Source organism: Rana temporaria, chromosome 9 (genome assembly GCF_905171775.1).
Source record: "Rana temporaria chromosome 9, aRanTem1.1, whole genome shotgun sequence".
Lineage (NCBI taxonomy): Eukaryota > Metazoa > Chordata > Amphibia > Anura > Ranidae > Rana > Rana temporaria.
In genome coordinates, this window is record NC_053497.1 from 49464729 (window position 1) to 49486470 (window position 21742).

The 21742-nt window shown below is 39.5% G+C and overlaps 2 protein-coding genes across 2 annotated transcripts; both read left to right on the forward strand.

Moving 5' to 3' along the window:
• The first annotated feature begins 7380 nt into the window (after nt 1–7380).
• LOC120914536 (olfactory receptor 151-like) lies at nt 7381–8597 on the forward strand. The gene has a single exon (XM_040325213.1). It carries the CDS (start codon nt 7381–7383, stop codon nt 8317–8319), a length of 939 nt encoding a protein of 312 aa, XP_040181147.1. The 3' UTR covers nt 8320–8597.
• An 8930-nt stretch (nt 8598–17527) lies between these two features.
• LOC120914431 (olfactory receptor 6C74-like) lies at nt 17528–21742 on the forward strand. The gene is made up of 2 exons (XM_040325127.1): nt 17528–17690; nt 20300–21742. The coding sequence occupies exon 2, from the start codon at nt 20319–20321 to the stop codon at nt 21255–21257; it is 939 nt and encodes a 312-aa protein (XP_040181061.1). The 5' UTR covers nt 17528–17690; nt 20300–20318; the 3' UTR covers nt 21258–21742.

The window sequence follows — 21742 nt, forward strand, 5'->3', positions numbered from 1 at the left end:
ACCTTCGCCATCTCTCCATCCTTAACCCAATTTCCCTTCATCATTCTTTATGGGACCAATATGATCTGACATCCCTTTCCTACTATTTAAATACTTAAATAATTTCTTGGGATTTTTTTTACTCTCCTCCACCATGTGCCTTTCGTGTTCTATCTATCAGGTCATCTGTGGCCAGATGACAGATGCACCCTGTTGGAGTCAGGAGTGCACCACAAGGTAGTGAACCCTATGGCGGACTGCTGCGGATGGAACACAGAGTGGATATGGGAGGCAGGTCCACTGGAGCACAAACAGGGATCCCACAGGAAGCTGAGCCTAAGATTCCCCTGGGGACAGAGTCTAAGATTCAGCAGGTATTCACCAGAGCCTCTAGTGGTGAGGATGGCCTTAGCTGCAACTGAATCCAGGTTGCGGCCCCCAGAGTCCCCTAGCTTACGCTCTGTAGGGCATAGAGGATAGAGGGGAAGCAGTCACTCAGGATACAAGACATAATAAGGGGTAAGCCAAGGTCAGGGCAACAAGCAGACAGGATAAATGAAGGACAGGCCAAAGGTCAGGGTCACAAGCAAACAGGAATAGTCAGGGACAAGCCAAGATTGGTACACAGAGATAAACGTAGCACACGGCAAGCAGGAACCCAAACACACAATGCTTAACAAACAACATTGATCAGCACGGCTGGCTTGCAGAGCACAGGTTAATATAGTGTTCCCTGATAGGGCCTGTGGTGGAGTCTTGCTAGAGGAGAGATTATTTAAGCAGCCAGGTGAGAGTGACTGGCCTCTAAGGTAAACACATGGAGGAGGTAAGCTGACAGACAAACATTACTGCATATCCATGACACTATCTTAGCCACCTGGATTGCACCTGTACATTTCTTGTTGCATTCTTGTAAAGTTGGAATGTTGGTGATGATCCCTCAGCCTTGTATGTTTTGAAGGCCTTCTCTTTTGTATTTATATGCATTTTTAAGTTGGAGTTAAGCCACCCAGGAGTTTTATTAGCTCTTTTATATTTATTTCCCATTGGGATGTACTGGCTAATACACTTATTTAATATGCTTTTAAAGCATACCCATTTTCCATCTGTGTTCTTTGTTTTGAAGATTTTATCCCATTTAGTATCTTCTAGGAAGGATCATATATTAGGGAAGTTGGTTCTTTTGAAATTCAGTGTCTTTGTATTCCACTTATGTTTCCTATTTGTGTGATTTATACTGAAACAAATTGACCTGTGGTCGCTGTTTCGTAAATTGCCCCGTATTTCCACATCCGTGATCAGGTCTGTATTGCTGATAATCAGTAGGTCTAGTAACGCTTCTTGTTGGTGCATTTACCATGTAAATGTCCTGCAAGACATTTAGGAAATGGCGTACATTAAATGAATGCATGGTTCCTTCCGCCCCTTCTATGCCTAGATAAGTAAAATCCCCCATTAAAATCACACTTCCCATCTATGCCGCTAATCCAAATGGCAAAGAACTCTCTGAGCATCTGAAAATAAAATGAATTGTTGCTCTACATAAAGATGGCCTAGGCTATAAGAAGATTGCAGAGACCCTGAAACTGAACTGCAGCACGGTGGCCAAGACCATACAGTGGTTTAACAGGACAGGCTCCACTCAGAACAGGCCTTGCCATGGTCGACCAAAGAAGTTGAATGCACATGCTCAGCGTCATATCCAGAGGTTGACTTTGGGAAATAAGGGTACGAGTGCTGATGAGGTTGAAGGAGTGGGGGTCAGCCTGGCAGTGCTCAGACCATATGCCGCTCCCTGCATCCAATTGGTCTGCATGCCTGTTGTCCCATCATATAAAGATGATTCACAAGAAAGCCAGCAAACAGTTTGCTGAAAACAAGCAGACTAAGGACATGGATTGCTGGAACCATGTCCTTTGGTCTGATGAGATCAAGATAAACTTATTTGGTTCAGATGGCATCAAGCGTGTGTGGCGGCAACCAGGGGAGGAGTACAAAGACAAGTGTGTCTTGCCTACAGTCAAGCATGGTGGTGGGAGTGTCATGGTCTGGCGCTGCATGAGTGCTGCCGTCACTGGGAGCTACAGTTCACTGAGGGAACCATGAATGCCAACATGTACTGTGACATACTGAAGCAGAGCATGATCCCCACCCTTTGGAGACTGGGCCACAGGGCAGTATTCCAACATGATAATGACCCCAAACACACCTCCAAGATGACCACTGCCTCACTAAACAAGCAGAGGGTAAAGGTGATGGACCGGTCAAGCATGTCTCCAGACCTAAACCCTATTGAGCATTTGTGGGGCATCCTCAAAAGGAAGGTGGAGGAGTACAAGGTCTCTATTATCCACCAGCTACGTGATGTCGTCATGGAGGAGTGGAAGAGGACTCCAGTAACAACCTTTGAAGCTCTGGTGAACTCTATGCCCAAGAGGGTTAAGGCAGTGCAGGGGGTGTACTCACTTTTGTTGCCAGCGGTTTAGACATTAATGGCTGTGTTGAGTTTTTTGGGGGGGACAGTACATTTACACTGTTATACAAGCTGTACACACTTACTACTTTACATTGTAGCAAAGTGTCATTTCTTGACATGAAAAGATATAATAAAATATTTACAAAAATGTGAGATACTGTAGATGTATTTTTAAAATGAACCTATAAATATATACAGTATATGGAATAGGGAACTATAGGTACTAGAAGTGAATGAATGAATGCAGTGGCAAACAATACATGCATTTCTGAGGCTCAAAGGTTTATAAACAACACAAATCTCAAAAACAGATAAACATTAACAGAGCTATGTCAACCTGTCACCCAGTCTCAAATGGGAGTCTTTTTTTTGGGCTAGAGGTAGCTGCTAGGGCCCATAATCCTTTCATGTTGTGTCATATGTGACAAGGTGGTAGCTGGACATGTCATTGGCTTCAGAAATTCACAGTTATCAATATCAAAGGGGCTGTAAAGGTTTTTTTTTTTTTTTTTTTCTAAATAGGTTCCTTTAAGCTAGTGCATTGTTGGTTCACTTATGTTTTCCTTCGATTTCCCTTCTAAATGTTTTTTTCTTTGTCTGAATTTCTCACTTCCTGTTTCTCCTCAGTAAGCTTGCCCCATCATCCGAGCCTTTCTGGCTGGGGGTTAGTCAGCGTGCTCGCCCCCTCCCTTGGGACTACATCCGAAGGGAGGGGGCAACCCCTTCAACTCAAAAGTGCATCAATAAAGTGAACCTGATAATGAATCTCAATCTTGATATCCTTAGTGGTGAAGAGGTCTGTCTCCTCTTCAACAATTTCTAAAAAGTAGCTTTGTCAGTTGGTTAAAAGATAACTAAACAAAAGGACAAAACTCTAATAGAAGTGTAAACTTTGTTCTGTTTTTTGTTTGTTTTTTAGAGCTAAGGTCTAACATTTGAAGTTGCATTAATCATCTTTGTAGTCACTCTTGTATCTTTAACAGTTCATTATTTTAGTGCATGTGACACCTGTAATGAAGTAATGATCATTAACTAATAAGAGCAGTACATTAACCACGTCTGTCACTATCAATTGCCAGGGGACTTAATTATATTGACTATCCAAAATACCCAGTATATATATATAAATATCCCTTGCTGGGTATTAAATACAATACAATGAGTGAATGTAGACAACACTACGGCCACAACTGTTATCTGGCTATATGGAGTTCTTTTTGAGATGAAAGACCATATGCTGAGAACAAGAAAATATTTTGGTTGGAGAGGTAAGAGGCAATATATATCATTAGTGCTAAGCAATTGCTTTAGCTTCCTAGAAGAAATATAGGAATACCGTACACGCTGTAAGCCAATTTTTAATTTATGAACTAAATACCTTTTTTTTAAATCAACCATTTTTATTTAGTCAATCAATTGCCAGAAATGTGAGGTAGGGTGGGTTTTTTGGGTCTCCGTCAATTTCCAGGGTCCGCAGGAACCAGCTTCTCCTGAAGTGGCTAAGACCAGTGTTACCACAGAGGAGACATGGGCTGAGCTAGGTAGGACATGACCACTGCTGAGATGTACTAACTAAATCATTTTAAACAAATTGACTGTAAAACAATAATTTAATAATGTTATAAAATTTTGGGGGATTAAATTTTTTATGATGGATTTCTCAAAGAGTATATAAACAAAGGAAAAATAAAATATATTATAGCTTACCAGTCCTTAGGTGTAATAGCTGCATTAGCAATAGCAACAACATACATGTTTTGAGCCTGGGTGACTTTGCTCAGTCCTCCACTGTATCTATGGAGGTAGCCAAGATTGTCACCCAGACTTTAAACATCCAGTTGAAAAGAAAAACAGCACACCGAGAAGTAGATTCTGAAGCAGGATTTACTGAAGTCTCCTATCAGAAAAAAAACACACCAAGACAGGGACAAACTTTTTTGTTTCTATGGAACTTCAATAAATACTAGAGTCTACTTTTGGGTGCACTGGTTTTCCCTTCATTACTGGATTTTGTACAGTACCGCTAGCCATGCAGCCACCCTCCACGAAGGTTACCCAGGGATGTCTGTGCGGTAAGGTTTGATGAATTGGACTTTACACATGTCTTTATTATTCCCCTTGAAAAGCTTTGTTGGGCTTGCCACAATTCCAGATATCTCATGTTATCACCTTTCACAGCCATCTTTTGAGAACTACAGAACCCCTTGTCCCTTGTATTGGAGATGAAGAGAGAGAGGGATGTGTTTTTAGTTCAAATAATGAAAGCAGCCTACGGTCAGCACTGCTCCTCCAAAGATCTAGTGTATTGAGTGTGTTGGACAAGAAGTATGTTACTGGAAGGATCAACAGGTGAAAATAAAGTCAATAGAGGCAACACATCTAGAACTGGCAAGCTATTATATTTTAGTTTTCTGGATTCAGATAGACTTTATAGTTACATTGCAGATTGAAACCTATGATTTAAACAAAAAGAGGGAAATCAAATGGCTGCACGGAGAGCAGATCTCACCAGTGGAGTTTCTGAAACTGAGGATTTAGACAATGGCTTTTCCCACTCTCTAAATCCCAATTAAATAGACTTTCCGTCACTCCTTGTCTTATTAATTACACAGCTAGTAAAGCAAAATCTCACTATAAGGTCCCTTTATATGAAACACAATACATAGAAGGTTGTTGCTGGGGTTGGGCTTTTTGGGACTTCAACACATGCAAAATTATTAGTGCAAAGGACTCATATGGCCCATAGGGCTGCACTTAGATGCTCTTTTCTGTATATATTCAATTTACTGAGCTTTATGAATGAACAGGGCTTTAATTTATACACTATGTGAGCACAAATAAAAATAATTGGAATCATAAAGTATAGTAATGTATTCCTATGCACAGTAATGTGGGTTTGGCCCAATCTACATTGCTAAATAATAGTTGTTATTCTGCAGAAAAGAAGTGAAAGATGCAGCTGAACATGCCCCTAAAGGTAACCTTAAATAAAAAATGGAAGACAGGAGCAATTATCAGCATATACATGGTGTGCAACAGTTATAATAGTCTTTAACCACTTCTCTACTTTGGGTGTTTTTCAGATTTGGTGTTTACAAGACTAAAACAGTTTTTTTTTGCTAGAAAATTACTTAAAACCCACAGACATTATATATTTATTTTTTTCTAACACCCTAGAGAATAAAATGGCGATCATTGCAATACTTTTTGTCACACCATATTTGCGCAGCGGTCCTACAAGCGCACTTTTTTTTAAAAAAAATCACTTTTTTTAATTAAAAAATAAGACAGCAATAAATTTGGCCCAATTTTTTTATATATTGTGAACGATAATGTTACGCCGAGTAAAATGGTACCCAACATGTCGCGCTTACAAATTGCGCCCGCTCGTGGCATGGCGTCAAACTTTTACCCTTAAAAATCTCGATAGGCGACGTTTAAAAAATTCTATAGGTTGCATTGTTTGAGTTAGAAAGTAGGTCTAGGGCTATAATTATTGCTCTCGCTCTAACGATCGCGGCGATACCTCACTTGTGTCGTTTGAACACCGTTTTCATATGCGGGCGCTACTCGCGTATGCGTTCGCTTCGGCGCACAAGCTCGACGGGGCGCTTTAAAAAATGTTTTTTTTTTTTCTTATTTATTTTTATTTATTTTATTATTTTTTACACTGGGAAAAAAAATGATCACTTTTATTCCTATTACAATGTAAACATCCCTTGTAATAGAAAAAAGCATGACAGGTCCTCTTAAATATTAGATCTGGGGTCAAAAAGACCTCACATCTCATATTTATACTAAAATGCAAAAAAAAAAAAAAAAATGTGAAACTGTCATTTTTTCAAATGACAAAAAAAAAAATGTTTCTTTAAGAGGCTGGGCGGGACTGACGTTTTGACGTCACTTCCGCCCAGCAGAGCTATGGGGACGGGCGAAGGAGATTTTTCCTTCAGTCTCGTCCCCAGTCAGCAGCCGAACGGTCCCGATCGCCTCCGCCGCTACCGACGGCTACGGTAAGCGGCGGAGGGCGCGGAAGACCGGCGGGAGGCCGTCTCCCGCCGCCGATAACGGCGATCTCGCGGCGAATCCGCCGCGGAGACCGCCGTTATCGTTAACAGAACCGCTGACACTAAAGATTGATACCTCGGTTGTGGCAGCAGCTGCTGCCGTTACCGAGATATACATCTTTAAAGTTAGGCCGTATAAAGACGTACGGCGGTTTGGAAGTGGTTAACTAACGGTCAGTATTTGAAGAAATTGTATTGGCTGTACATAATACTGAATAAAGTCAAAGTGTTAAAAGTAACAATTTTTTAACAGCGTTAATTGAAAAGCGAAAGGGAAAGCGAAGACCAAGGCTAAAAACAAATTCTAAAGTAAATGAAGGGAAATTTCCTTCAAGGATTACATTTTATCAAATGCTAATATTTTCCTAAAGATTTATGTAAATTTAGCATCTTTTATTTGAATTAACATGTATTTAAAAAATATATACAGTATATATATTCAAATGTGCATAAATACATAACATACAAATTATAGCATTTTATTACGTGTAATTTTTATGTTTTTGTGGGGCTTGTCTGCTTGTATTTTTATCATTTTTTGTATCTTATTGCCATATGCCAATATGATAATAATAAATGTACATTAAGGTTAAGAAGTCTTGCACTATGACAGTGGCAAGCTTATTTACTTGTAATAAAGTTATTTCCTCTGTCTTATTTTAGATTAGCAAATGTGCATTTATTTTTGTGCCACAAATATGACACTTTTACATAAAAATTTGGCACTTTATTTACCATTGGTACAATACAGCACACAGTCGAGCTGATTACATCCACAAAATAAAATATGATGTTATGTAAATGAGTAAACAAGCAGGTCTCCTTTCTTCTCATTTCAGGTACTAGAAAGCTATACAGATGTATGTTAATCACACTATCACCAACTATTTTATCATTAAAGGAATTTCTGATGTTCCTGAAATACAAATTACAATTTTCATCATAGTTCTTTTGGTTTATCTCATCACTCTTGTTGGTAACATGACCATCCTTCTTTTGATCTGCTTGGACTCCCATCTTCACACCCCCATGTACTTCTTTTTAGCTAATTTGTCCATTGTGGATATGACTTGCACTACTGCTGCATTACATAAGATCCTGATGAGCTTTGTTACTGGGGATAAAATGATTTCATTTTTTTGTTGCATGTTACAAACCTTCATGTCTGGATCGTTAACAGTACATGAACTATTTATACTGACTGCAATGAGTTATGATCGTTATGTAGCCATCTGTAACCCTTTGAGTTACCATTTGATTATGAGCCAAAGAAATTGTGCTTTTTTGGCCTCTCTCTGTTGGGTGTTGGGTTTCCTACTTGTTGCTCCTCTTGTGGGAATATTATCTAGTTTCTCTTGCTACTCATCAGTTGAAATCAATCACTTCCTCTGTGACATTGTCCCCTTGATGAAAATCACTTGTAGTAACACTTCCATTTTGGATGTATTATTCTTCATAGAAGGTTTATTCCTTTTCACTATCATCCCATTTCTTTTGACCTTCATTCCTTACATCTTTATATTAGCAGCCATACTGAGGATCCAGTCAAACATTGGAAGACGTAAAGCCTTCTACACTTGTTCCTCTCACCTTACAATAGTCATCCTTCTCTATACGATTCTTGCTAGTCAATACCTGACACCAAGTTCAACAAACTCACTGGATTCAAAGAAACTGTTTGCATTGTTTAATGCAGTTGCCATCCCTCTGCTCAATCCACTGATCTACAGTTTAAAAAATAAAGATGTAAAAGTAGCTTTAGGACGAAAGTTGAATAGAAGTAAAATATTCCCCTAAATGTTTCCCAATATTTCTTCCATATATTTTGCTTTACACTAAGCAAAGAAGCATGTCTTTTTCTTTGGAAAAAAAATAAGCATCATTGAAGCTGTAAGGAACATGGGACATATTCAGACTTTATGAATATGTAAACATCATGCTTAATGTGTGAATGTGGTATCGAGCTTCAAATGTTAAAATGTATGATTAGTCAGATAAGACACTTACAGTATATAATGATTTGGGTATTATTCCATTTGTAACTATTTTCATTTATAGTTTTACTTATTCAATAAACTCTGGAGAGAGGGTTAGGGGCACAGGATTTACCCCCCCCCCTCAGATATCTTAGTAGCAGTTAATATTGTTCTTGGCCATGGAGCAGCCAAGCAGGTTGCAATATTTCTGTGAAAGCAGTCACTGTCTGTCATGGATCTTCCTCTTTTCACTAGAATTATAGGCCCTTGACCGGTAACTTAGATGATGGACAGTGAGATCTTCACCTTCCTCCAAGTTCTCAGAACACTCTTAAGCAAAGAAGACTATTCAGCAAAGAAGACTTTTATACAATCATCCATCTTCCCTTCTGCTCCCTGTGGATGTACCCTTTATTGAGGCGCCTGGATTTACTCTGATCTGTAAAAACAAGCACCCTGCTGGGTAAAGGTCAGAAGAGAAAAGCCCTTTTCCCAGTGGCTTCCTCATCATGCCGAAACCCAATAGGGAAGACCCTTCTGGAAAGTATGCACCAAACATTTATTACATTTCCTCGGCCCACACCACTGCACAAAAACCCTCAGTAATTGTCTAAAGTGGATAAATATACAATGCATAACTTATGCATTATTAACTCTCACACTAACTACTGGAGAAAACTCAATGTCCCGAACTTAGGGAAAAAAAACCCTAGCACGAAACTCAGAATGGTTACAGACAAACTATAAAACACAAAATTTACTTTGACACTCCAGCTCAGGGCAAGGTCCAGACACAAAAAATATGCATAAGCAAAGTGAGGGCAAAGCGTACTAAATATAGTACTAGAAAAAACTTACAGCAGTAAAAAAAAATCATGTATTGTAAAACATATAATATACACTATATCGCAAAAAGTTGGCCCACCCTTTGCAGCTATAACAGCTTCAACTCTTTTGGGAAGGCTGTCCACAAGGTTTAGGAGTGTGTCTATGGGAATGTTTGACCATTCTTCCAGAAGCGCATTTTGTGAGGTCAGGCACTGATATTGGACAAGAAGGCCTGGCTCTCACTCTCCACTCTAATTCATCCCAAAGGTGTTCTATTGGGTTAAGGGCAGGCCAGTCAAGTTCCTCCACACCAAACTCTCTCATTCACACTATATTACCAAAACTATTGGGCCACGGAGGGGGTATAATGGTGTGGGGTTGCTTTTCAGAGGTTGGGCTTGGCCCTTAGTTCCAGTGAAGGAAACATTTAAGGCGTCAGCATACAATACATTTTGGACAAGTTCATGATACCAACTTTGTGGGAACAGGTTGGGGATAGCCCCTTCCTGTTCCAACATGTCTATGCACCAATGCACAAAGCAAGGTCCATAAATACATGGATAAGCAAATTTTGGATGGAGGAACTTGACTGGCCTGCAAGGAGTCCTAACCTCAACCCGATAGAACACCTTTGGGATGAATTAGAGTGGAGACTGAGAGCCAGGCCTTATTGTCCAACACTTATACTTTGGCAGTATAGTGTATTTGCCTCCCCTAAAAATATATTGTATGTCCTGCGGTTACATGTATGTCCTATTTTTCTGAGTGAAGCTGAAGAAAGTGGTGCAATCTCAGTAATCTGTAGTAAGGCTGGACTGGCGATAGGCTCTAAAAAAAATTAGAGAGCGGCTGAAATCACTTTTGTTTTTGTTGAACAAGTGCAGCTGCCCTGGCTTCTTTCCTGCTATAGGGGAACACTATTGGAATATTGATGACTCTACAATGAAGGACAGATAAATGCCTACTGTCCATGTCTCTTGCTTTTCCTCTCCCACTAAATTCCTCCCTGGATGGGTCACTTTTTAAGGGCCCCTAGGCCTGCCCTGTTTGTGGCACTGTACACCTACCTTGTGGTTCCTAACATGCATTATTATAAACCCCTGTTTATCCTTATTAATCCAGAGGAAGCCAAATTCAAAATGCATCAAAGCTGACAACATCATAATCCTACTACTTATCATGATCCAGAGTGTCCATACTGCTCTATAACTATCAATCTTCTATGTGGAGTTAACAATTATAAGTGGTGAGGTGGCAGCCATATGAATACATTATTGGTTTTAATATTTGAACAACTGTTGGAAAATTAATTCAATGTGTGTTGAAATACTGTAATCACATATGATTGTTAATGGGGAATATGTGCTCTCTCTGCCTTTCATAGTCTGTTTTGTACAAATAAAAGCATTGATCTTTTAATTTCAGATCATTTACTCATATTTTTGTTGGTACTCTGAAAGTCCCAAATACACCTATATGTCTATAAGTTCTTTTGGAAAATTCAAACTTAGGGGTTTGGTGCCTTGGCTCTTCACCAGTCGTATCTTGGTACTGTATATGTTCCCTCAGCCTGCCTAACACATGCTACCTTTGCTTATCTTTTCTTTCCCTCATCACATAACACATTGAATTACGGTCTATCTGCAGGGTTTTTATTGGGTTTATCAATGAAATTGACCCCTAATTATTAGCTTCATAATTATAAGTCAAGGTCACACCCCTTTCTGTTTAAGACCCACCCTGAAATTTTTGCGTGGGAACACTAGTTCTTAGGACCGGGGGGCAATGGATTCCCTTAATTTGCATAGATTTCCTCTCACTTCCTGTTTGGTTATGGGGCAGGAAGTCAAGGGAAATCTCTGCAATGGGTCAGGGATGGTAAAAAATAAAGTGACAGGGGCTTTAACCCTCCCTTACTCTATCCAAAATGAAAAAAAAGTGTTGCCTATAGTTCTACTTTAAGCACAAATTTCTGATAATTTTATGGAGAGGACTAAGAAAATATATCCCTGCCAATGATGCAGCAGAAAAGATATAGCACAGTGAGGAAGGTTTGTGGTCCAGGCTGATAGGACAGTCAAAATTAGAAGCAGCTTGCGTTACACTAACAGTGTAGCACAAGCCGGGTGGGATTCTTTCCGTGATGCCCCCCTGTAAAGTGCTGCCCTAGGCCTGGGTCTTGTTGGCCTAGGCCAGGATACAGTGTTGCCTATAGGTACTGTAAATATCTCCTAAGTGTGCACTGTTTAGGAGATATTTACTGTATATGCAGCTGATGACATCATCGGAGCATGTGCTCTGAAGGAACAGCCAACCGTGCCGTTCCTTAAGAGCCCTGTGCCGTAACCACGGGAGTGATGTCACACGACTCTGGCCAGTCCGCGGACCTAGAAGGAAGATGGATGTGGCCTCCAGCGGTGACAACGCATCCGTGGAGGGCTTTGTTTGCAGGTAAGTTTCACATAATGTGCTAGTATGCGATGCATACTAGCACATTATAACTTTGCCTTAAATTGAGGTTTACTTCCTCTTTAACCTTTTGCCGACTGCCCGCCATCATTTGACGGTGGCAGAATGGCTCCCCTGCACGAATCGCCGTAGCTTTATCTCAGACGCTTTAAGGGGAATCAGGGACACCTGCGTGCCACTGGAGGCACGCGGCGTCACTGAAGAGCCGATGCACGTATCCTGCCGGCAGATCGCCACCATTACTAGTAAAATATATATATTTTTTAAATACCATAAATCTATCCCATATTTTGTAGACGCTATAACTTTTGCGACACCAGTCAATATACGCTTATTGTGATTTTTTTTAACAAAAATATATAGAAGAATATATATCAGCCTAAACTGAGGAAAACATTTGTTGTTGTTTTTTTTTTGGATTGGAATTGGATATTTATTATAGCAAAAAGTAAAAAATATTGTTTTTTTTTTCAAAATATATTTTTTTGTTTATAGTGCAAAAATAAAAACCACAGAGGTGATCAAATACCACCAAAAGGAAGCTCTATTCCTGGGGGAAAAATTTAATTTTGTTTGGGTACAATGTCGCACGACCGCGCAATTGTCAGTTAATTTGACTCAATGCCATATTGCAAAAAAATGGCCCGGTCAGGAAGGGGTTAAATTCTTCTGGGGCTGAAGTGATTAAAGAACGTGTTAGCAAATACTGGGGGAAAAAACATGGTTTTCAGACAATATTGTTCAAAAGCTGCAATTTAATGTAACAGGAGTTTCTCCATTGAAGTCAATGGAAACTAAAACACTTTGTTCCGCATTGACTTCAATGTCATGCAATACCGCATGCGGCCAGAGGCGGGGGGCGCCAGAGAGCCTCGGAAATGGCCGGAAAGGCTTGAGGACAGTTCGGCTGACCCCAGCAAACCTCGGAAAGTCTCCGTTCCTGAGCATTTCTGAGGTATGCCAAGGTCATCCAAGCTGTCCTCGGGCCTTTCCGTGCATTGCCGAACTGCGACGATCAGCTGCGATCGGCGCTGTTCGGCTCCAATGCCCCCCACCTCAGGCCAAACGCGGTACTGCACACCACTTTGGTCTGGATCCTGCTCATTTCGCGAGACAACACTCGCAAACCGAGTTAAGATTTGAGGAAATACAGTGCTCATATTGCGAAACGCTTGTTAACTGCGTTACTGTACAATGATGACCACAGTGGAAAGTGTTGACACAGGTGGTATACCTGAAACGTACAGTGCTCGTTGTGTCTGTAGATCGAATGACACCTCTGCAAATATTTTGCACTGTTTTTGCAGGAGCATGGATGAAGGTGTTCAGTTGCTTACAACCATGTCTTCTGCGACATCGGTAGCGAAGATAATTTTGAGATCATCCTGATGAGAAGAGATATAGGTGAAGGCTACAGAGTGTCAACTATTTATAGAATAACAGATCATAAAACACATTTAGAAATATACCAAAATGGAATTAAATGAGTGACAGTAAATTTGGCTATGCAAGCACTGGTATTCAAAAGCTCCTTAATGATGCTTTATTGAATTTTAACCACTAACAAAGCCTCCCTCAATACACATACATGTTTGGTGAGCTGAGACTCGTTTACAGCAGTGTTCCCCTTTACACCAGGGTCCACAGCATTCCCCCTTACATCACAGCCCCCCCCCCCCCCATAATCACATTTTAAGTATCTGATTTACCTGTAAAAGCCTCCCTTGTGTAGACATTTAAAAGATACGAGACTGCTGGTTGGTGCTGCCATCTTGTATGTGGTGTCAGTCACCCCAGTAGACTCAAGTGCCGCTTATGTACAGTATTCTCATTTGCTCCTCCCCCTTCCTCCTTCTGGTGCCTATTTGATCTATAGGAGTCAGTATTTGTGCTGTCATAAGAAAGCCAGAATTAATCAATCTCAGGTACCAGAAAATATCTACCTAAGGTTTCAAGGCCATCTACCCCATTAGCATAGGAAAACCCGGGGCTGGCTCATTGCAGTGACAACAAAGTAGAGAAGACAATGAATAATGCTGGATCTTAAACTTCCTTCCTGCGATATACTGCTTTCATTTGGTGGTATCTGATCTGGTGACATTCATATTTACATTTATGTTAGCAAAGGTTTGGCATATAGTTTGGCATACATTTGTATCTGCTTTTGTAGTTTTTTAAATCATGGTTTAAAATGTGGCCAGAAAAGGGGAAAGATGGAGGAGGCTATGACAAGGATGAAGGGAGGATAGGCTGGCTTTGGTAGGAAATTGACTTCCTGCAGGCAAGATTTCCTAGCAAAATAGATTTTTTTTACATTGCTGACAGTGTCTCTTTAAAAGCAAGAATCTGAAACCATTGATTTTTTACTACTAAGATTATGTGGTGGCAGAATGTTCTGCAGCACTAAAATCTAGTTTTGCATTTGATAGAATTACTTTGAAGGTGGTATTGCGTTATGGGTTTATGTGAAATTTCCATTAACACCTGTAAATAATATTGCATTTAGAAATATATTTCAGTTAGAAGGAAATACATTTAAAGTATTGAGTGCTGTATTGGTGTTACGTAATTAGTTCAACTTCAAAGGTTGGCCTTTTGTTTTCCCTGATCACATCTCACATGTGTAGTAAACAACAGCCTTCTTTGACTCATCCAATCAGGCTGTGCCCAATATACATTTACTAGGTACAGTGACCAATTAGGGAGAATTATATTAGCCACTGTCTAACTCTATACTTGGATCTTATTGTCATCAGGGCCGTCTTTAACCACTTGACCACTGGGCACTTAAACCCCCTTCCTAACCAGATACATTTTCAGCTTTCGGTGCTCTCACAATTTGAATGATAATTACTCAGTCATACAACATTGTGCCCATCTGAAATTGTTGTCCTTTTTTTCCCACAAATAGAGCTTTCTTTTGGTGGTATTTGATCACCTCTGCATTTTTTATTTTTTGTCATATTAGCAGGTATTGCGGAGTATTGGGGTATTGCAGAATATTGGGGGTATTGCAGTCTGCAGAGTATTGGTGGTATTGCAGAGTATTGGTGGTATTGCAGAGTATGGGGGTATTGCAGAGTATGGGGGGTATTGCAGAGTATTGGGGGTATTGCAGAGTATTGGGGGTATTGCAGAGTATGGGGGGTATTGCAGAGTATTGGGGGTATTGCAGAGTATTGGTGTTATTGCAGAGTATTGGTGTTATTGCAGAGTATTGCACAGGGAGGGATGGATGGCTGGATCTGTGACTGCATTTGTCACAGATCCAGCCCACAGCAGCTGCTGCTGCTTCCGCTCTCCCAGGAGGATTCTGGGAGGACGTCCCAGGGACGTCCTCCCAGAACAACTCGACCGCGCTGTAGACGTGTTTTGTCTATAGCGTGGTGGGAAAGAGGTTAATATGGTTTGGGCCCTGGGCAAACATTTTTTTGGGCCCCCCTGCAGCTTATTTTGGGCCTGGCTGGTTCACATGTATGTGTTTTGGCGGCCCTCATTTGTGCAGGCACAGCAGCCCATTGATTTGAATGGGCTGCCATGCCTTTGTTTCCTGCAGAAAAAAGGTGCATTCAGCATTTTAAAAATACAGTTGCCTTGAAATCCATTCTGATTTTGCCCCATGCTACTTACCTGCAGTTCTTGCACACACAAACGCACTGTGTTTTTCAAAGCGTGATCTAAACATCTAAAAATGCAGCAAGTTTGACAGTGCGGGAACTGCAGATAAGTCACAGCAGACAGCAGAATGGACAGACAGTGTTGTATTTCAGTGCTTGATGGGCATAGGTGTGCCGTGTGCGCAGCCTATTACATGAGGCATGCACTTTGCTTTGCAGGAAACGCAGGCATGGCGGCCCATTCAAATGAATGGGCTGCTGTGCCTGCGCAAATGTGGGCCGCCAAAACACATACATGTAAACCAGCCAGGCCCAAAATAAGCCCATCAAGCAGTTAAATACAGACAGTAATGCCATGTGCTCTGAGGCCTTACTCAGCTTGGACTGCAGGTCTGGTCTGTGATTTAAAGAGTTCCTCTATTTTACACATGGCATGGCATGGGGTCCCATGGTGCTAAAGCAGAATGGACAGACGGTGCTGTGACCCCCATGCCATGCCATGTGTAAAATAGAGGAACTTTTTAAAACACTGACCAGACCTGCAGTGAATCATCAAATATTATAAAGATTTTGGGCACACTCTACAGAAAACTTATATTTACAATATAGATTAGCAAACAGTGACATACCTTGAGGAGCAGGACATGAAGAAGTCAGCCTCCGGAAGAGCAAACTGGGGATGTTATAAAATCACATTCTAATTCACTTTTATATACAAGCAGCACCCAGTGGCAGGAAGGGAGAAGTGCACGTCTAAAGGGAAGCCAGGGGTGCTGTACATTTTAAAACACTGGGAAGGGAAGCAGTGTCTGGCACTGGCTGCGTGCCGCTGATGATTTTCAGCCTGATTTGTGGGCAGCACAGGGGCTTAACGGGCGGCTCTGCTTTGGGCCCCCAACAGTGACAGGGCCCTGGGCAGTTGCCCCTGTTTGCCCTATGGTAAAGACGGCCCTGATTGTTATCTAACCCTATACATCTTATATTGTATTGTAAATATGGTTCTATTTTTGTAAATATCATGTAAGCCAGGGGACCTACACTTGTGTTGTAAATACTGGTTTGTAATTTGTATATATTATGTAAGCCTATCAATAAATGTGTATTGTGGATGGAACTACCTCTTTTGTACAAGATCTCTCAGATCTAGATACAGTATGTATATGTCCATACTACTACAATGATTGAGGTGTAGTCACAGAAACTAGTCAACAGTGGGAATGAACTACTATAGCATCAGATAAGCTTCTTCTTGTCTGACATGCAGTTCTCCGGTTCTGTTAATGTCAAGCAAATTGAGGTCTGTTATCAAGACCCCTTGCAGTTTTACTAGAAAATGTGGCTGCTTATTGAAATTCTACTTTTCAAAGCTTTACTTTGAAGGAAAAAAAGAGAGACGTTTTGCAAGCCAACCTCAAGATGATAAACGGTTATTTACACTTAAAATATTTAAATTCATGCTTCCTCTTTTCTCATTTTAGCTAGTGAAAACTGTAAAGTAGTTTGTAATATTTAAAAAAAATCATTGTACACAAAACCTAGTATATAATAATTAAAAAAGTATGGACATTTTCAGCGTCTAAATTTCAAGGCCAGCTATCTATAATCTATCTGTTAGATAATTTGTCATTAGCACTGAAAGGCAGGCACAGATATAAGTCTGTGATCAGTAATGATGACCACTGTTTATTTTTTCCCGAGGCACAAAAAAAGCCAGGGTGAGGTTTGTGGCTGGCTTGATCTCTGCAAAATGACAGGGATTATCTGAAAAAAACCATCCTGTGTGATTGATTCTCCCATAATTTTGCCCAAGTGGACCTGAACATTACATTTTTTGCAGATTAGACCTAGATGATGGTTGAACAATTCTGGTGCCAGCCTTCAAGAGAGAAAGAAAGATGTGACTATTTTAGAAAGTATATAGTGAACTCTTAAGGTAAGTGAATAACTTTAGGTTTCACATGTACACATAACATAGCATACATGATGAAATATCTCTGAACCTACATCTGTTTTAATAGTACTCATCTGTCATAAGCATAATGTAGTAATAAACATGTATATACATATAATGTGAAAATGCGGCGCAATTAGCATTAATGTCCTAGGTGGCTCTTAAGTGTTCCAATGGGATTAATTAAGATAACAAGCCACATTATATATACCTGCATTCAGAAATTGGATCACATATAGAACCTAACAATTACATGAAAGGTTGGATGAGTTTACATTTTTCTTTGAAGTCCCATCTGAGCATGGACCTTTAAAACCGTCTGAAAAAGTAAGTGAAAATGTCGTGTCTCCCTATAGAAAAGGGCTGTCCTATGTATGCTTATGCAAATAGTAATATTTCCCATTTCTTTTTTTCTTTTTATGTAAAGCACTGTTTGCATCTAATCATGGTATATTTCATGGAGATATCTGTTTAACCAGCTGTGGACATTGGGCATGTCACAATTCACACCCACCCAATAAACTTCAATGAAGTACACAGGATATGTGTAATATGCTCTGTTCTTCTGCTCCGCTGTAGCTCCCTGACAAATGCAAGCAATTTCCATCTGTCATTTTTAAATTGATGTGTAGCATACAGTAGCTATTACAGCAATTGCTGTCACAAAACAGATTTTTTTTTTAATTTCAATTAAAGATTCTTTATTAAAGATTGAGTGTCACAGAGCAACAGAAGGAACACACATTACAAAAAAGAGAAAAAAAAAAAAGGACAGACAACAAACACCGCCTAGATAATATGCAATCGAATGTATAGGCCTGACAAGGTATAGATATGAACATAGATACATTATCCCCAACTAACATCTAATTAGGCAGCTTGTCATGTGTAAATCAAACTAAATAAACATGGGTCATACCACTTGAGAAAATCTAATGAGAAGGGGAACGGGAGGAGTTATGCAACGCAACATTGATAACCTGAGAGTGCAGAAGTGAGAATTTAAAAGATATTAATAGTGCAGTAAGGCTATTTTAACCATAGATCCCATTTAACAAGGAACTTAGGTAGAGAAAGATTTTTTAGAGCAAAAATGTTTTCATATGCACAGAATAGATTGAGATATTGGACAACCTCATTAAAGAATGGAGACATGTTCGTATTCGACTTTCTCACAAAATTAGAATATGTAAAGTCACTGTTCGTGAGGCTTTAGGAATCTTATCCATATTGAGCTAGTAGCCTATAAATACGGGCATGTGGAGATTATAGTTTATTTAAGGGTGCGAGGGACGTAAATGCCTAGGATTTGAGATTTGGCCGCATTTATTTTATAGAAGGAAACAACTCCAAAGGATGTGAGTATGTCCTAAATAGGTGGGTCAGTTTGTTTAGATAAGGATCATGTTGTCTGCAAATAGGGTGATTTTGTTTGATCCATTGGAGCCACAGTTACCCGTGGAGCAGTTCTGCTCGAGAGCGCTAGGGATTCCATCATTAGCACAAAAATGATTGGTAGCCCTGTTGAGTCCCATTTGTAATACAAAATTCTTGAGAGAGCATCCCTAAGGTATAAACTTTTGCTTTTGGGGCGGAATATAAAGCCATAATGGCAGACAAGACCGAGCCAGCAAAACCAAATTTACGCAAGGAGGCTTCAAGAAACTCCCAATACACTTGATCAAAAGCTTTTTTTGCATCTAGTGCTAGAAATAGTGTAGAGATTTTATGAAAATCAACATATCTAAGGATATTTAACATACACCTTAGTGTAGTCCAGGGCCTGGCATTCTTTAACAAAATCCAGTTGAGCTGGGTGAATTATGGACGGTACAATATCAAGCTTAACCAATTTCAGCCCTGCCTCCAGAGAATGAATTGTATGCAATTCCTCCTGCCTAGTGATAGTTAACTTGCTGGGATAACCTCATCTGTACTCTAGGTTTCTGGTTCCTGAGGGCTTTCATCAGAGTTAAAAATTGCTGCCGGTTGACCATTGTCCTTTTAAATTCCTTTTAAATTTTGACAAGATTGATAGATAATTTTAGCCGTTCGCATTGGTTTTTCTTTAATAAAAAAGTAATGCCTGCCAAAACATCCTGTGGGACTTTTTTTAGGAAGGAAAGCTGGTTTAGGCAGGCAGTGGGCTCTATCTTTGATGAGCTGACAGTTCTTAGCTTCAGGCAGTAATTCGGAAAGTATTTGGTGGAGAAAGTTGTGAAGTACAGAAGATAGCTGTGCCAGTAGAGGAGTTTGAGCTTGTGTCTTCCGCTGAAGAGTGTGAATGTTCCTGCTGAATCGCCACCATATTGCTGGACCTGAGCCGCTGCAGAGCAGCTAATACAGACAGGGGAAGAGAAGCTCTTTCAGAACATTCCACTCTTGTCCAGACACGCCCCTCAAAGAAGATTTTTTGACAGTGTGTAAAAACAATGTTCGGACACAAGATAGGTGTAACATTGTTACTCTGCTTCGTTCGTCTGCAGATCAAAAGGATGAGCTTCAATCTGCATATGATGTTAGTTAAAGCAAAAAAATGAATGTATATGCAAAATAGAAAACAGTTTGTTTTGTTTTTTTTTTTTTTATATAGATTGCATACATTTTTTTATAATTTTTACAAGGCGATATTAAAAAATAAAAACGTGTTTATTCTAAAAAAAATATATATAAATATACTATATTTTCTATAATGACAAGGTTATTTGTGAATAAACAGGCCTATGGCAGAAATGTAAAAACTGAGCTGGTCCATAGAAGGTATGAAGATAGCTGAAGTGGATAAATGATTTACATTACATTATGTAGTATGTTGTTTGTAAGTTTACTTAAAAAAAGCAAGAAAAAAAACTAGAAGCCTATCATTTCAGTTCTGATATTTTTTTTAAATGATATACCAAATAATTTATCATATCCATACATGGATTCTATTTCAGGAATTAGAATTGTGTGAATATGTATGTAAACCAGACATCAATCAAATATTTCATCATCAGAGGGATTTCAGATGTTCCAGAGGTTCAATTTACTATCTTTTTCCTGGTTCTGTTCATTTATCTCATCACACTTGCTGGCAACATGACCATTTTTTTGCTTATCTGCCTGGACCAACATCTCCAGACTCCAATGTACTATTTCCTGGGCAACTTGTCTGTAGTGGATATTTCATGTTCCACCATCACTTTGCATAAGATTCTCACTAGCTTTATTACACATGATAAAACTGTTTCTTACCCTGCTTGCATGGCACAAATGTACATGTTTGGTTCATTAACAGGCCATGAACTCTTGATATTAACAGCCATGAGCTATGATCGTTATGTAGCAATTTGTAAACCTTTACGGTATCACATGGTTATGAATGGTAAAACATGTGCTCTGTTGGCATCTACTTGTTGGCTGGTTGGGTTTTTACAGGTTGCTCCCCCTCTTGGGATTCTATATAGTTTTTCTTGTTATTCAACAACTGAAATCAACCACTTCTTCTGTGACATTGTCCCCTTGATGAAGATTTCCTGCAATGACACTTCATTTTTGGAAATGCTATTTTTTATAGAAGGTTTGCTCCTCTTCAATTTTACTCCATTTGTTCTCACTTTTATCTCTTACATTTTTATTATTGTTGCCGTCATGAAGATACACACCAATCACGGCAGACATAAGGCCTTCTACACATGTTCATCTCACCTCACAGTTGTCATATTGCTCTACACAACTCTTGTAAGCCAATATCTGACACCAAACATAAATAGCACGTTGGACTCCAAAAAACTTTTTGCTCTGTTTAACACAGCTGCTGTTCCAATGCTTAATCCAATCATCTACAGCCTAAAAAATAAGGATGTGAAAGTAGCTCTTAGGCGAAGCTTAGGAAAATTCAGATTGATACCTTGAAGACAACGGGGTTAATTTAATAAAGGCGAATGGGCTATTCCCTTTGCAAGGGAGTTTTTTAGTGAATGAGGGGATGCTCTGTTGAATTACACCATCCAATCATGTAGAAGCATGTGATTGGGTATTCATTGCAAAATGTATCTTTACCACATTCAAGTTAATGGGAAATTCCCTTGCAAAGTGGGCAGCCTATTTGCTTTTAGTAAACCAACCCCAATTTGTTTTAAATTTGCTATTTGTTTTAAAACAAAAAACTATATATTTTTCTAAACTTAATTACATAACATGTTAGGCTTCATATATAAGCTCATATGTGGACTAGTGAAATATCTAATCAATGGATAATTATTTTGTTGAATGTTGCAAAATAGTTGCCACCAGTTTCAAGTTTTCACAGTTAATATTAATAATTTTGTTGTTCCAGGGTCCATACTAAATTCATATTTGAATCTGGAATTTTTCTGTTAGCAAAAAATGTTTTCTCA